This window comes from Colossoma macropomum, unplaced genomic scaffold (assembly GCF_904425465.1).
Source record: "Colossoma macropomum unplaced genomic scaffold, Colossoma_macropomum, whole genome shotgun sequence".
NCBI lineage: Eukaryota > Metazoa > Chordata > Actinopteri > Characiformes > Serrasalmidae > Colossoma > Colossoma macropomum.
In genome coordinates this window covers 28428285-28446471 of record NW_023494788.1, presented here as the reverse complement: position 1 = coordinate 28446471, position 18187 = coordinate 28428285, and the positions used below count along the sequence as shown (strand labels likewise).

The window sequence follows — 18187 nt, the reverse complement described above, 5'->3', positions numbered from 1 at the left end:
TGTCTCAGGAATATGATAAGAAATGGCAGCACAGTAGGCCAGACATATTCCGTCTCAAAACATGACTCAGAGTGTGGGACGAAAAAAGAAACACGTGCACCAAAGCATTAGGTGAAGCAGTAGATAAAGACAGTAGCCTAATGATTGCCATACATTTGCCTGGATAAAACCCACTAATATGCCTAATTCTCGCTCTCTTTGCTTCCTTATTAGCAGTTATCAGATTCCGCTGATGATCTTTATGTAAGAATAATGGACCACCCTTTTCAGGATATGAGGAAATGGAAATCACTGGCATGATAGCCATTTGGACCATGATCTGTGGAGGCCAGGTTACTGAATAACTAACACTCTAGATTCTTTCTTGAGAATATTATACTGAAGTACAGGTCTATGAAATGCAGATGGACCTATTTTAAATAGCTAAATGATGACTTAAATGTACATACTTTGTACTGCATCTCGTAACTGTGCCTGCTACTAAGAGGTGATGCAACAGAATCCATAACAATTTGGCCATGTTAGAGAGAAAGAAGAAAAAAGAAGGAAAGAGGGGATGATAGAGAACGAACAAAAGCCAAGTCTCGACTTAAAACAATTCACAACAGCTCTGCACAGGGTCAATGTTACACCCAATAAGGAAAAACTCAAACTGCAATGCAATTTGAGAGGGGTGGTGGCCCAACGAGATAAACAATTTTCAGGACCAACTGATATAACAAGAAACTGTATAAAGAATACAATTAATAATATACAATCATTCTTGATTCCTTACAATCCTCAGCAAAACAATGCCTTAAAATTCCTTCTAAAAACAAATTCCAGGACAGTATATCTGAAGGACCGGTCACTCGCTGCTGTTTTAAATATAGGTGTTTTATTAAGAGATAAAATGGAAATGCTGGACTGTCTTCCTTTGTTCCTGGATGTCTACTGTACATGACTGGCCCTTTAAGATGAGCCATGGCACTCTAGGCGTGTTTCACTGCTCCCATTCACAATCCAGGTTTGCGCTCTGCGGAGAAAAAAAATCAGCGACCAAATCAGCCTGCAGCCAATTTTTAAAATATTTTTCATCATTTAAAACCTCAAGCAACGGAACCGAATATTTTCTTGCAATGTTTTTGGAGCATGTGCATACCTGAGGACAGAGGGAGTCCGGTGAGATAAAGCTGGTCACTCAAAACGGCATGAATGTCAGTCGGTCAAGGTCCACTCTCCAGCTGTGTTTCACAGAGACTGGGCGCAGTGCTTCTTTATAACCTGGATACATTCAGAGAACAAACCTTTTCCTTTATTTTTCCCTTGTATTTTTAAAGTCCTGCCATGTGCGTGTGGGTGTGTTCTGAAAACTGATATGGGAAATTCTCCTCTGTGGAAAAGGACGGTTCGGTAGAAATCGACGGGAGATGAATCGCTGTTAAGGCATTTAACACCACACGAATAGAAATATACAAGCTAGCATGAGAGGCTAACATTTCACAAGCTCGGGAAGCATCTGCTCAGACGTAGAAAACATAGAAAACCAGCTCAAACATGTGAATTCACGAAGAAATAAGGAAGCTTTGGGGTTTGTGCTCATTTTTTGAAGGAGGAAACGATTCCCTTTTAAGAGTTTCTCCGTCGATATCTGCCTTATTTCTTTGCTCGGTCACTGGTGAATGTTTCCCCCAGTATCTGCCGAGTCTCTGAGGGAGTGAGAACAGCCTGCTGTGGTGTTTTTACCTTCGTCTTCTACAAACACTGCTCTGGCATTAACGTGTCACCATGTCGGCGGTAATGCTTCCCAAAAAGGTGACTCGAAAATGGGAGAAACTCCCGGGTAAGAACACTTTCTGCTGCGACGGACGTGTGATGATGGCCAGGCAGAAAGGAGTATTTTACCTGACGCTGTTTCTCATCATTGGGACCTGCGCTCTGTTCTTCGCCTTCGAGTAAGTCGCAGCTTACAGGCATTTTCTGCATGTTTTCTAGTCCACACGTTGGCGAGCAGAGAAGATATATACATTCGCGCCCTGCGGCCTGCTGTGAAGCTTAAAAAGAGAAGCTCAGCCTTACTGTACGTGCTTTACTGTAAAGTCCACACCAAGGCCTGGGATACTCCTTCTGTTTGTGCTCCAGTAACATAGCCTTGAGCAAGTTTAGAGCTGATTCCTGCATTTATTTATCTCATTTTCAGAAACACAAGCTACCTGCTGCCTTTGGCATATGATCCTAAAACACTGCCAGTATTTTCTTTTTTCCAAGGGCCCCTATAATGGAAAACTGAATCTGCCTGGCTGTTCTGAAATAAGAGTTTGATGTAATAAGTGAACATTATCAAAGACGAAAAACGTACCACTCATTTCCCAGACCATATGTGGACACTGAACTACAAAAACTGCATGTTTTGAATCCATTGTGTTTACATCCGCCTATTTAGCCTACAGCAGATTAGCCCCGCCCAATCACACCCAGGTTCTAAGGAGTGTTTCAGCCCTGATTGCTTTTTGAATGAGAAGCAATACAGCAGAGCCAATCACAACAGAGCTTATTTACACATATCAGTTACAAAAGCAGCCTGTTTCAATCTAAGGGATAAAGAAATAATGGAAAATGGTTGTGTAAAAAATGAATTATTACTTTTTTTGTAAAACCACACATACATTATGAGTGGACTTTTAAGGTCTTCAGAGCATGTGGAAGTGTCAGATGCTTTAGATGACCTCTGTCTGCTCTGTTCTGTCTTTTTGTGCATTGAGTGTTCACTGCTATTATCACCGTATGTCTATACACTGGATGTATTTGCTTATTTCATGATGCTCTTGACACATTGCTCCATCCACAGGACCTATGTGGATATGAAAGTGGTGGCCCAGTGCCATTTTTAAGGTTACCACTGTTGCCCTGGCTGTGTCAATCTGTCACTAGGGAGAAAGGCCTTTAGGGGAAAGAAATGTTCTACAGACAGCTTAAGAAGAAGCTAAAATAATACTGAAACATGAACAATAAGCCTTGTCACTGTCTGTTGGCTTCCACTGGGCCTGTTCCACACAGGAAATAGTTGCGTGCCCCTAGCCAGCGATGAGACTGATACAGCTTAGAGTCATGCTCCAGGTTGGAACTGGCTCAGTGACTATCTGCTAATGGCTAGGGGGTTGTTTACTGTATGCATCTGTGATATTGGAGTTGCTGTTAATTACGCCTCATGGGGAGAGATAGAAATGGAACTACTGAGCAGAAGTGTAACACAAAACTGTCCATTATGGCACAATTTAAGTCATTTGAGCTCTGACAGCTAATGATATTGTCCATGTTAAACAGACATAAGAGGATTTAGTATTTTTTAAATAAAAAATTTAAATTTAAATAAATGTTAAGATCATTTGAAACCTGTGAAGAGCCTGAGAATAACTAATAGATTAAAGAGAATCCCATCATTATGTTTTTTAATCTGTTGTGTGTGATTGAGTTGTTTTCCATGATGACTATCAGCATTAGTTGTTCGGGTTAATGGCCAGCTGAATGTATGCTGCATATAGCTTCATACTTTTTGTCAGTTTGATGATGGATTCAGTATCAGTAGTTGCTTTTGACTTGCAGTGCATCTTAGACTTTAGTATCCTCAAATGTTAGCTGATCATCCAGCCTGGGTTCTACTTTACAAGTCATGTTAAATTGGAGGGTTTTCTAAATTGAGTTCACCTCGATTATCCTTTAGCTCACTGTTGTCCAGCGTTTTATCTGCTCTGTGGCTTTGAGTTGACTCAGAGGGAGAGCTTGCAGAAAAGAGAAACAGTGTCCTTGTGTGCTGGGTAGATGAAGTCCAAGAACAGCTGGATGGACATCACTGCCCATCAGCAAGGCTAGAGAGAGGAACACCTACTCAGAAGTCTATCAGAAAAAAAACCTTTATTCCCAGGAGTGAAGCATATACTGGGAAACAAACAAAACATTTCCTGCTGCTTTAATCTGTTGACCTTGGCCCTAATCTTAATGTGTTTTAGTCTTTATCACTGTCTTGTTTTTAACCCCTTTTCACAGTAGCCATAAAATGCGCTTTCCACCTCTTTTGGAGGCCCCTCAGTTGATGTATGCATTATATTGCTGGGCATTTTTGATCTATAATTTGTTATTTGCATTCATGGTATATATCTAGATGGAAATATGTATGATTTACAAAACCAAAAGCGAACCGGATTTCCGTCTTTGTAGCAAGCAAGTTAATGTTTATAAAGTGTATTTTATTATGTTTAAGTGCAAATTTTTTTAATTGTGGCAGTTGTACATGATTTTTTTGATAAGAAAAACTTCAGTTGCATTGTCTGTTTTATCTCAGCATGGCCGTCTTTATGGAGAGTGTTGAACTGGTTTCACAGCATGGAGTTCTCTCCCCTCCACCTTCACTTCTCATTGCTCACTAGCAGCTGAACAACATTTCACACACATAGAGCCTACATTGTCCTATATAGCAGAGTCACAGGGGGAGAAATATTTTATTTTATTATATTGATTAAAAATATCTGAGTTGATTTCCATGGCCACTGCAGAAAGAGTTAAGAAGTGATGATCATTCTTTCAGTATTGACTTTTAAAACCCTTTAATTCAAAGGGAACTGCTAGATGTTGCCTCTACTGAGAGTGGATGCGCCTGTCTCTGTCTGTTCCTGAGCCCGGCTGGGTTGTTTCCTCTCAGACTGGGTTACCTACCTGTGATGTTCCATAGCAAAGCAGCCCAATGGGACACAAGAGTAAAGTGCTCTCTCTCTCTCTCTCTCTCTCTCTTTTTCTCTCTTTTTCTCTCTCTCTCTCCCTCTGTTTCTTCTCTCTCATGGAAAATACATACTCATCAGCCTCTCATCAGCGAAGACGTTCTCTCATGTTTTGTCCTGCAGTATTTCCAGCATCCATCTGAATGACATTATGAAAGTACCATTACCCGACATTGCCCAACATGTGTCTTTGTGTATCGTTTTGCTGCTCTGGCAGATTTAGATCACTGGAGTGGATGTCGGCCAGACACTGTGCCCTGACTGTCTCCTGAACACACTGAGCTGTGTGCTAAAGGGGGCAGAGGGAAGGCATTGTATTGACCTTGCTGTGACCAGGGCCAGAGGATTTTAACAATGTCTCAGAAATAAGGGGCCTAGAGGCACACATCTGTCTCGCTTTTTCTGTTTGAAGGGCAGTGAAACTGGGGCCTCTGTCATTAGGCAAGACATGCCTCATAGCCATAGACTTGTCTTTTCTGTCCATTTAGTGCCGTTACAACTGCCACAGTGCAGTGACTAGGGTGTGTCAGTGATTTTCAGTTCTTTAGAGGTGAAAGATTATCCCTTCATACTAGAGCCTTTGGACTTGGCTTTCGTCTCTCTATTATTTCAAAGATGGATTTATTTTCAGGCAGCACTTCCGTGTAACTCATTTATCAGTAGGCTAAATACTTCCTTCTCCACCCTGCAGTAATGTGTTTTAGGGCAAATGCACTGAATTGATTTTTACAGAAAAGCACCTTTCTTTGACTGTCTCTCTCTGGATTTTAAGATTTTAATAATTATTTATTATTTACATTTCAATTGATGAACCACATAATCTGAATAAAATGTGATAAATTATTAACGGCGCTCATTTCCTTTATGCTTTTGACGTATTTTCCTAGTATGACCCTTTGAACTAGCCATGGTTCCAGCCTGTAGCCCAGCTGCTTATGTGCTGTTTTTATGATTCTGCAACTGTAGCCCTCTTGTATGGACCTTGGTAAGAGGTTCCATTGATGGTTTTCTTGATAAAGCCAGTTATTTTCAGCTACTGTTAGGAGGAATTTCTCACTGAAGGACACCGCTGATACTGGCAATATCAGTTATATCAGTAACAATAGCACTGAATAACATCTTCATGTTGCTACGCTGGACAGTGCTTGAAGGAGGCTTATGAATAGGCAACAAACTAACCAAGCAACACTGCAGTAGTAATCACCAGTTCACCTCAAAACAAAACATCACGTAATGGTATGGAAGCAAGAGGGGTACAGCCATGCAGCTACTGTTACTCTCGCTGCTGATGAAAGTTGGAAACTGTATTTTCATGTACAGGTTCACCTGCGTTCACATGATGAAAATAACATTATTAAGTTATCGAAAGTAATAAATGCGTTCTTATGAAGCTTATTTTGTCCAAAATACACTGCTTTTTCTTAAACTCTTTCTTTAGGGTCAAATTTGGGCAAATAAGACAGATGTGATTTAATTGCAGTTATCTACACAACATATTATGATTGATTGTAATTACCTTGTTTATAAATCCAAACATAAGTGATCACTGGGTCTTTCGAAACCCTTTGAAATGTCAGGTGTAAAAGGCTGTATATCCTACTGTCCACTAGCAATCAGATCACTTAAGTTAGGTATTAATGCCAAGTCTGAACAGGGCCCTACTCTCAGAAACCACACAATGATACATACGTTTTTTCTGACATCAGTGAATAGTTTGCGGTCCATGCTGTGGCCATAGTAGGAGCTGCCAGTTGCCTGAGGATCTGCTGGGGATTAAAGTTTCAAACTGCCAGCATGAAGCGCTTCTGAGTCTTGACCCACAGAACCTCCAGCAAGATGGCCGTCTCAGAGGCTGCTGTGATTTGGTCTAATGTGGCAGAAGGCTTCCCAAATACCAGGTTTTCTAAGGGCTCTCATGTTTGATTGTTGTTTCAACACAGCTGAGTCCTTGGTAGAGTTTTCTTTTGTAAGGGGATGTGAATTCTGCTGCCTGGCTCTGCTGTGGGTTTGCAGCAGTACATAATTAATTTGCTCTGTGCATCACTCAGTTCTTAAATAGCTAAACTCTTTATTAAGAATTAACCAAGGCAGGGCATGAAATTCTCAGTGCAATGGCAGTGTAAAGGCATAACAGCATGACATCTTCTCTTTCTTAAAGACACTATGCAGTTTAAACAGAAAGGCTAGGACTTAGGGCATCTCATGTATTGTATTCTTTTTATATACCCTGAAACTTCCACTTCACTCAGGACAAAGTGGGAGATGTCAGAGCAAAACGATCGTTCAGTTTGCTCATGCAAAACGTCTTTTGGTCTTGGATGGTGAACTGAGCACACACTATAATTACATAGTACAGTGACGTTCTTTGCATTGCAAAAAGGGACATATTTTACCTTCACTGAAGAGATGACTTGGTGGTTTAGTAGGGTTAAATATGCTGCTGATTGGACAGATCTTATGTTGCCTGAAACTAGTTCTGATATGCATTTTATGTGTAGGCCAGTTTTGTTTTAAGAGGACATTTTTGGTACATAATTGCATAGAAGGGTAAATGCTGCGGTAGTAAAGACTGTGAATTTATACAGCCAGACTTTTGATAGGGCTGGGCAAATTCTGCTAAGAGGCCGTATTTCCTTTTTGTTATGCTTGCATAACCATGCAAAGCGTGTTCTGCTACTGAAGGTATATATATTTTTTCTCCTTTTTGGTGTTTCTTTTACACCCCATGACCATACATGTACACTCTTAATTAGGAATATTAGAATTGGGCACCATGCTGATAATTTTTTTCTGTTTTTTTTTGACATACATACATGTTTATAACATGTTGAAATTGGAACTGGAGCTGGCTGGATCAGCATTATGGAAAAATGTGACATTTTTCAATAGAGGGTTTTAAATGCAGTAAAATATATAAAATGGATTAATTTTTTTCACAGCTACCCTTCATCACCTAAACCTTGTTCTCTTACAGTATGTAAGAAATAGATTGTCAGTTTCATATCAAATCTAAGGATCTGTCAATGCTTTTATTAGCAAATATCTGCCCATGCCATTTATTATTCTGATATCTCCGTGCATCCCTAGTCTTAATACTTGTGTTGTAATGCCATGGAAGAGCCTTGTCTGGTGCCCGAAAGAACCTTTGATCAGACAGTTCTTTAAACCAAGAACCATTTAGGAACCTAGGAACCTTCAGTGATTTAAAATAGGTAATACTTCATTTTTAAGTTTTGTTTAGAAAGATAAAGGCTCAAATATTGAAATCAATATTGTCCAATTTGGATATTTTTTCCCCTTAGGGCGTAGATACAGACACAGTCAAGCTAGCTCTCCCATTGCTTAGTCAATCAGGAGCTTTACCTGTTACATTAAAAATTAGAAAGTGAGAGAGGAATTGACCAATCACGTTTTGATACATCACTGACAATAAATAGAAAGTAACTAGGATTCAGTCAGTTGTTAAAAATTAGTAGTAGCTCTATAGCAGGGCTCTTTACTGAAAGAGTCACTACTATGAAGTACAGTTTATGTGTGTAATCTAGAACGTCCAAAAAATGTTAATGTGCGCTAACATACTGTTAGAAATCCCATATGGATGGTAGCAGGAATTAGCATTGTCGTAGTGATGTATTTTTTTTTTTTTATTTATTGACCACGTTTGGCCCAAACTAAAGGCCTAGCTCTAATAGTTGTGGTTCACAGCTGGTAATAATTATTGTAGCAAGGCCATTTTAGGATAATGCTGCATGAAAAGTGAAGAGATTTTGTCCTGTTCTGTGCTGGGTTTTAATGGTAGGAGGTAGATGTCACCTCTCTCTTTAAGTGCCCTGGGTGTGATACCTACTATTTTTTTTTCCAGTCCTACGCCTTTCTATTTCTTTAAACAACCATTTCTCTGCCCGCTGTCCCTCTCACTGGCCTCCCTGGCACAATGACAGATGCTCTTCTAAAACGCCATTAGTAATGAAGGCTAAGTACCCCCACCCCCATCCATCTGTCCTGCTCCACCCAGAGACCAGCCTGACCAATGCAGTAGTATTGATCGGCTTCTTTCCAACCCTTATTGCTCGCTCTATCTCTCCCTCCCTATCTCACACACATGTACACACACCCTCTAAGACTCTTTGCCTCACTAAGTGGAAAAACAATTGGCTCATAAAAAGCAACTAGAGAAAAAAGAGGCGCATTTGCACTAGTTAGAAGGATTGGCCTGCCTGTGTTTGTGCTGGTGTAGGGTGAGCGCAGATAAGTGTAAGGGTTCATTAATCTGAATTTTTAAATAACAAAAGCAGCCTAAAACACTTTCCTTGTGTGTAATTTTAGTTGTAGTCTAAACACCATGCGTTTTCCAATTTGCTGTGTCTGGAAAATGAAAGCGTTTGAAGTTTGTTTCGCTGTGCTTTAATTATATCTGTGCCTGGGCAGGCAAAAGGAGATTTTTGTTTAGTCACGGCTGTTTAGGGAGAATAAGGTTCTCATTAAAGTGATGGCCAGTTACATAAATGAGCATTTGTATGTTGGTATATTTAAGTCAAAAGTAGGGCCTTCAGTATCTGCTATTTCTTACATGAATAATCATGTAATCAGAGTTTTAAAAGAACACCAAACAATGAAAATGGACTTAAGTGAACAATAGCAAAACGTACATGGCCTTTCAAAGACTTAAAAAATACTTTACTGCACATTTAAGGAATGCATAGAAATTAATTCTTCTGTCAGGCTTTGTGGATCAGTAGGAGAATGTATATACATTATCATCAAACAAATTGGTGATGAATCACCATGAATTCATTGCATCAGGTAATTTTTTAGTTGATGAGATGTTTTTATGTAGTGTAATTGTGATATCCCTTGTTAAAGGGGAATTCCACTGATTTTGTTTTCTGTATTTTTTACATAATTTAGTCTTTGAGATGCAAACAACGTGTTTTAATCCATTGTAAAGACTTTCTTTGCAGTGGTGGTGACAGGAACCAGGTGTTACAATGTCTATAACACAAATATAGTCATTTCTATATTTTAAAAATGATGTTTTAGGTCAAAACATTGTCTAATTATTAACTATTGTAAAACATGTGGGTGAGATTTTTGTGTGGTCATCAAGCAGCACATTCACAGAAAGTGTAACAGCTTTCTGTGATGTAGCTTTTGCTTTACTTTATGTTTATTTCACATGGACAATACACATTAATCAGTATCATTAATTCATAATGTAAATGTGGGAGATTTAGTCGAAGAGCTAATTTTATATGTTGACCTGCCGGTTGATGTTGATATTTAAAGGCATTAATGCTTCTCACTTGTTCATATCAGAACTGCTGTAAACAATTCTGAATTGATATATTACTCTAGAACGGCTTGCCCCTCTCATGTTTATCTTCTTAACAGTTTATTTGCACAGAACAAAAAAAAAAAACGGAATTTCTCTTTATCTAAATAAAAACTTACTATACATGACCTTTCACAGATGCTGAAATATTTCAATGCACATTTAAGATATCTATATAAAAACATTGAATGGCAAAAAAAAAAGCAATAGGTTCATCCCTTAAGCTCTATGTTTTACTGTAAGAGAGATCAGTTGGAGGATTTATGTGCATTATCATATAGTCCTATAACGAAGTGTCAAAATCTAATACTAATTTCTAAATAATTGGTAATAAATAAATGGTAATAAAAATGAGAAACAGTGATAAAAATTTAATGACAAAAATTGCGAATAAAAAATGATAGTGCTCATTACCTAGAGTGACCAAATCTTTTCTATTGTCAGGGACACTGTTTTTTTGTACTTACTTATTGCCTTGTATTTTTTATGTTTATTATGTATTTTTTTGGTTATCACGTATTCAAAAGCTTTCTTTTTAGCCAGGAATTTTTATTTTGGTGCGTCTCTGATTATCATACAAATTTACAGCGAATCTCTAGCAGTTCAATGAAGTGAGAGTGTGTTTCGATACCCCTGGTTAAAAACAGCAAAAGAGGTTGCAGTCTGACAGTAATTCATGAGATTTGAGTTGAGAAAATGGAATCAGTGATTTAGTAGTTTGGAGTTCTGTTGATTGCTGAGGCCATGAGAGCATGTGTGCATCAGCGTGATTGGCCCGGGAAGCTTAGAGCAGTGATGGGAAATGATGATGGAGCTTGCCTTCGATATATAGTAATCATCAGCACAAGGACGCTGTAGTACACACACACACACACACACACACACGTGTGCATTGAGCTCTCCCTATTTCCATCCCTCTCTTGCCTGCTGTGTCCCACTCAGGCTTGAGGCAGTGGAAAGTTGTATCGACTAGTTTTGTCAGGATTTTTTCCCTCTGTCCTTTATGTTCACCTCTTGCGATGTACCAAACCGACCAAACCTGTCCCACTGGTAGAACACCATTATGTTGCTCTTGCTCATTTGTGCTGACTCACCTAACTGGTCTATGCAGTTATAGCCAGGGCAGCTTATCGTTGAACTTGACTCTACCTGTCAGGCAGGAAATTATCGTAATGGAAAAGCAGTTGTGCTTCTTCAGCTACATCTCTGTTCACTCCCTCTGCATTCAAGCCCAAGTTGTACTGCTGATGTATTTATGACAACAAATGTAACAAATCGTCCCTCTGAGGCCCAGCACAGGGCCTGCCACAGTGATGTATTATCCATACGTTTGGCGGTGCGGGAGTGCTCCACATGCAGCTGAGTAGGAGGAGAGCAGAGCCTCCACTATTAATAGCTCAATGCAGTGGCCTGTAGGGTTGGCCAATCTGCAGCAAGCCTGTGGCCAGAGCACTGGGAAGGGCTTTTAGAGTGCCCAAGTCACCCACAAATTTATGAGAACTGCCTGGATTCTTCTGTAAATGGCTGGGCCTGAGGGAGAAAGAATGTTTTCTTTTGTAAATATTATCCCAGACTCAGAGGCGCTCTCTGCTGTGGCTATAGAATAGCACTATTTATCTTCTGTATGGTTGAAGCAACACCTTTATCAGTCATGGTCACAGGTTCTAGAGAGGCATTGTAGCCTTTTTTGCCAGAGTTCCAACCTTTATTAAATATCTTTTAAAATCGTAATATCTATACCAATTTGATTTTAGGATTTTGTGTAGTTAGTAGATGTAGCCTGACTCCTGGTTCCTATCAGCACCGCTGTAAAGAAATCTGTGTTGATACGTTTCTCTGTAGAGAACGATTTCAACTCAAACCACTTTGAGTGACTTTGTTCACGTCTCAATAATGCAATGTGATAACCATTATATTGACAGGACCGAATTGGCATATCAGCATAATCTGTTTGTTTAATTCATTCTGTTATTGTCTATATTGGTGGTTACATGTGGTAAATCCAAAAAATCAGCAACTGCATTGTCATTGGCAGATACACAAATGGAAACACTAAGTACGTTTGCATGCACGCCAGTGGTTCAGTATTTATCTGATTAAGACTGATAGTCTAACTAAGTTATGGTCATGTAGCACAGTTTGATTGTCGGAGTCTGACTCAGGTCTTAGTCGACCTAAGCTTAGGCTCACACTTTTGCAAAGCGGAAGAGACGTTTCTTATGTTAAACATTTTCGTCAGACATCATTAGATATTTAAAAGTGAGGAGAAAAGAGCAGCAAAGGTATTTTAAAAGGCAGAATAGTCTTATCCAAATAAACTTCATGTGTGTCATGAAGGAGGTGTTTCACAGTGTAAAGTCAGACTATGTTGGCTTGCATTTAAACAGGACTGTAAATGGACAGATCTTTTATACAACCTTTGGTTCAGTCCAATTTCTTTGACCAACAAAGGATTCACTTGGGCTATTCAGTGCATGTGAATGTAGTTATTGATTATTGTCTGGCTTGGACTTTAGTGTAGGTGCATCTCTGTTATTTTAAGAACAAAATAATGGTGTATTAAATAAAGTTTTCAGAGATTGGAATGCAAAAAGCACCATAGATTAGGAGTGCCAATCAAATCACCATACAAGAGAGGATGATATCTGATCCTCGATCATCGCACTATCCTCAAATGGAATGCTGGTCCAGGCTGTTTTTCTGGTGTTCTTTTTTCTTTTTGTTCTTATTTTGTAACTTTTTTTTTACAGTTTCTTTTTACAGTCCTCAAATGGAATGCTAATCCAAGTTTTCTGTGTTTATTATAAATTTATTTATTTATTTACACATTTTTAGTTTTTTTTTCCTAGTATTTTTTCATCATGTTATCTCATGAGAAATGCACCACATATTTCCTCTGTTTACTTCTGCAGCATTGTTGAGCCTACAGGGCATCCTGTTGCATGTTGTGGTGTATCAAGGGCATCTCTAACTTCCGCTTTGGGCTACATGTTCCAGCATCTAATCCTTGAATGAACTCTGTAAACTGAACACAGGCGTTTGATGTTTTGACCCCTGCAGGTGCCCGTACCTGGCCGTCCACCTGTCTGCTGCCATCCCGGTCTTTGCTGTGGTGCTCTTCCTCTTTGTCATGGCCATGCTGCTGAGGACCAGCTTCAGTGACCCAGGCGTGCTACCCCGTGCCCTGCCTGAGGAGGCCAACTTCATCGAGATGGAGATTGGTGAGTATTTGTGATTTCAGGAATGTAAGGGAGGGCATGGTTAGTGATGTGACAGAGAGGTGAACAGTGGTATGAATAGTGCAGAAGCCTGGTGGCGTAAGCAGGGTGGAGACAGGCCTTCTATGCTGATTTATTCATTATTTAGTTATGCTCTGTGTTTACAGGCTATTTGGTGCATTCATCCATGTGATCTGATCTCATCTGCCTCTTCCTCCTGATCAGCAGGATGCTTAGCATAGCGTCATTGCAAGCTAACTGAGTCACTATCCTTTTGAGAGGGGCAGCTACCTGGCAGTGATGTCTAAGTGTTCTCTATGTGAGGTGTTAATAAAGTGGTTGTATTTGATATTGAGTATGAAGAGTCTTCACATTATATGGTTTTGCCATCCTTTCATTTAAGTTGATGTTAGTCAGTGCAAATAGAGGAAATAGACAGCTAAGAGTGTATGCCAAGGCCACAGTGTACTCTCAGCAGAATGAAGCTTGCAAGGTTGCATGAAGCTAAAACCAGCTCACTTATTTCTGATTGTGTTTTGGCTCACCGGTTTTGATTTATGGCATCCCTCTTTTGGACCAGTCACAGGCATTGTTGCGTAGTGTGTTTGTCCGCGTAGTTTTGTATTCTCACAAACAAATGTCAAATTGTTTGAAAAAATGAAAAGCTTTGTATTCTCTTTTTTTGGATATACAAAGAGTGACAACTGGTTGAATTTATTAAAAATAAACCTGAATGATTTAATTGATTTTAAATAGATTTTTAGTAACTTTTTCCAATTTAAGTGACCAAATTCCCTTTACTGTAACAGTAGAGAAATAAATCTGTAAATAACTTTTCTTCGCCACTATTCTGTTCACAGTTTGTATAATGTTGTTAGACTAAGTATTTAAAGCTAATACTTTATAAATATTCTGCAGTGTTTTGCAGTTTTATCTTAATACATTAACACATTGACTATTAGGTTTTTTCTTTTTATTTGTGCCACATAAGGTTGTTTGCACATAACATTTAGTTTCTTGTTGTCGTTTTGGTTTGTATCCTTAGAGTTTACAAGAAAAACATTAAAGTAAAGAGATGTAACCACAATTCAATTAATCTTTTTAATTAAGAAAAGCAGAAACATTATAAATTTAGTTAATGAGAAACACATTTGCGGTAATGAAAATTAGGGTAAAGAATACCAAAAACCTTTTTGGACATATTTTGAGGCAGTTTCATGAGACTGACCACGTTAGGGCTTGAAAGATTAATTGTTTTTAGTTTGAGCAAGTTTTAAGCTTTAAAAGTTTTAGTTTATTTTTAGTTTTACTTTAGTTTATATATAGTTTTATAGTTATATATAGTTTTAGTTTTTAGGCATTATGATGAAAGCTGTGATCATTATGGAGGACCAGATTTGCCAAATTGAAAAATAAATAAAATTTAAAAAATAAATGGCTCAGTAAATTAATCAATAAATAAAAAAACTAAATAAAGTATATACTGCTTATTGCGATTGTAATTATACACATATTTCCTTTTTCTGCAGTTATATATTTCTCAATTTATTTATTTCTGTATTATTTATTTTGTTTTATTAATGCCATTTTTATATTTTTTCCATATCTATATTTTTAACAATTGTTCGCTTTGTTCTTTGATTCATGTATTCATTTATTTATTTTTTCATCAATTCATTTATTTATTTTTTCATTAATTCATTTATTTATTTCTGTATTTCTTCGTTCATGTGATAATGAGGGGGCGTGTTTTTCACATTCAGGCTTAGCAATCAAGACCAGGAGGAGAAGAGCTGATTAAACTGTTCTTTCACCAACTCCATAAAGAACGGCACGGACAGACAAACCTGCCAAATAACTCTCGATGGCTTCCACAGGCCATATGTGAGAAGGGCATCCAAATGTCTGAGTGATCTGAATTTTGCAGGAAAAGACAATGAACCACCTCCTCCAAAGTTCTGAACACTACGGGGTCGCCCTCTGTATCAGCAGAGGCACCAAAATGGATCAAATTGTCCCCACAGCCTCCACACGAAAGAGTAAACAATCCGGACCTACATTTTCAGCCAGATCAGCCAAGACTCTCTGATCTCTGACTGTCTGCTGCTGTAAGAAGCCATTATTGTACTGTCTTGTCCTTAGTTACCACTGAGAGAGCACGACATGTACAATCGATCTACAGAGTCTGACATCGATCAACCAATAGGAGTATTAAGACGCTGTGACATCATTGACTGACAGTCCCTTTATTAGCATAAGGACAAGGAAATACAGAAATAACTAGAGAAATAAATAAATATAGAAATGAATAGTTATGGAAATAAATTAATAAAATAAATTAATAGAAAAACAGAAAAAATGTTAATAAAGAAACATAAATAACAAAAAAAAATAAATACAAAAATTAGTAAATTACTAAACAGACAAATAAATGCAGACATATTAATTTATGTAAGATTTTAATTATTAATATATTAATTGTTATGTATATTTATTTATTTTTAGATTTATCACCATTATTCTTTGCAATTCTACTTCATATATTAATTTATGTCATTTATTTAAGTCATTTATTTTTAATTTTATTTATTTTTCATTTTGGCAAATCTGGTCCTCCATAATCATAGGTATTTGACAAGAGGTGGATAAATGGTTCAAAATGCATAATTTCTATATAAACTACTGTTATGTGAGATTTATTACAACTCACAAAGCACAATTTTTTTTTTGTCCTGACAAGAACTAAATGCATCAAAGCGATAATAATTGTCATGACAGATGCCATAATATTTGATGTCATGACAGCTGTCACATGCAAATTTTTGCAAAGTGTAGTTAGTCATCATGACATCAGATGTTATAATATATTATACCCATATGGAAAAGAAATATGGAAAGTGTTTTTATGAAGTACATTCGAAAATGTATGAAAATGGCAAAAAATAGTTTTGCCTAGTGTACTTTAGTGCTTGATACATATAAAAACGTAGACCAACTAGCCACTTTATTAAATGCACTGCTGTGTCTGATCCACTCATACCAGCGCAACACACACTAACACGTCACCACAACATCAGTGTCACTGCAGTGCTGAGAATGATCCACCACCCAAATAATGCCTGCTCTGTGGTGGTCCTCTGAGGGTCCTGACTATTGACCCAGGGTGAAAGGGGGCTAACAAAGTTTGCAAAGAAACAGATGGACTACAGTCTACATTTGTGGAACTACAGAGTGCACCTATAGAGTAAGTGGAGCTGATAAAATGGATGTGTGTAGATACAAGGCAGTGTACTTGAAGTGACCGGTTGGTTTGTATACATAAATAAAAAAAAATACATGTCACAATTTATGCGACATACAATGGGCGGTTAACGGTAATGGTAGCATAATACTGTTACTTAATTTAACAAAATGTGTCATGACAATTGATGACCGCTTATGACAGCATTATGGCAGTGTGGTGTGGCATGGTTCAAGAAAATTGTTACCAAATTTGTTTTTGTCAATTTTCGTTCATGTTACGGTAAATGTTATAGTTTAGATTTAGCTTTTGTAATTTTGAAAGCTTGTGCTTGTTTTATTACAGTTCACGAGTACTTTTATCACTGCTAGCCGTTGTGTTGGTAACAGTTTTTAACTATGCTACAGGCAATTCATAGTATTTGGATTTTTTTCTCTACACATTTCCTGATATAGTACTACAAGATCTCATTAGGATTTGTAACTGGCGATTATGCTGGTTGTGTCATCACCTTAATTTCCTCCTCCTAAAAACGTCCCTCTCTTGATGAGCAGCATGGCAGTTTACATCCTTTTGCTGGAACATCCAGTCATTGTTCCTTTAAGGAAACAGAAGGGATGGATCCCTTCGAACACATCAAAACAGTTACTAAACATCAGCATATGACAAATGAGCATCTGAGCAATTTTTTTTGCTTCTAATTTATTTATAGAAAAACATGCTCCTTTACACAGACACACTGGTATGTCCTGCCTCGCCCATCTCTGCAGGGATAAAGCTGTCTGCAGTCGACCCTCCTCTGCATCCCCACCCCCACCCTGCTATTGTTCCGTGGGCTGCCGCTGGCTCTGCTGAAGATGCATGCTTTTCTCGCTCCTCCTCTATCCTCCCTTCCTCTGCCTCTCCCTCTCGGCACCTTCAGGAAGAGTGGGTGTGGAGCAGAGACAGGAAGACTTTAAACTACACAGCTGATAAATGAGCACTCCTGCTAATGTTCAGCTATGTCCAGGAGCAGGACGGCTGTTGGCGTTGCCACATTTTTCTTGCAAAACTGGTCCAGTAATCCGTATGTTTCCCCATACTGCACTACACCATGTTCATGATCCCCAACTGAACTTTGTGTCTCCTTGAGAAGACAGCTTTGTTAGATTGCTGCGGCCGAGCAAAGAAATTCATTACTCAGAGTAAATTTCCTCTCCATCTCTGTTCCATTTTCAGAGCTTTAATATGCTATTCCTTTATTTAAAGTGTGTGTGTGTGTGTGTGTGTGTGTGTGTGTGTGTGTGTGTGTGTGTGTGCGTGCGTGTGCATGCGTGCGTGCCAGACGGAGTGATTGCGTTGGTTGCGGGAATAGATGTGCTGCTAACTAGCGCAGGCATGTTGATGAAGAGGCCAGCTGCGCTCTTCAGTCCCCTCAACCCATTAAAGGCTGGCACCTGAATGAATACTAATAGGATGCCAACGTTCTTCCAGAATGCAATTGCAAAGGCAGACAAACAGAAAGCACTTCACACCGACCCGTCCTGTGTTTTCAACACAATCCATTCTGTCATTGCTAATGTGAAAGCAGCAGCAGCAGACCAGTGGAAATCAAATAGGGTTAATGTGTGCAAAGAAATAATCAGCCGTTCATTTAACTGATTAC

At 38.5% G+C, this 18187-nt stretch overlaps 1 protein-coding gene across 1 annotated transcript in view; it reads left to right on the top strand.

Annotated features, from left to right (window-relative positions):
- The first annotated feature begins 1767 nt into the window (after positions 1–1767).
- The window catches only part of zdhhc9 (zinc finger DHHC-type palmitoyltransferase 9), a 34965-nt gene continuing 18545 nt past the window's right edge, over positions 1768–18187 (top strand). Inside the window, exons 1-2 of the mRNA XM_036569023.1 lie at positions 1768–1934; positions 13144–13304. Coding sequence (XP_036424916.1) covers positions 1768–1934; positions 13144–13304 — 328 coding nt within the window. The remainder of the gene's footprint in view (positions 1935–13143; positions 13305–18187) is intronic.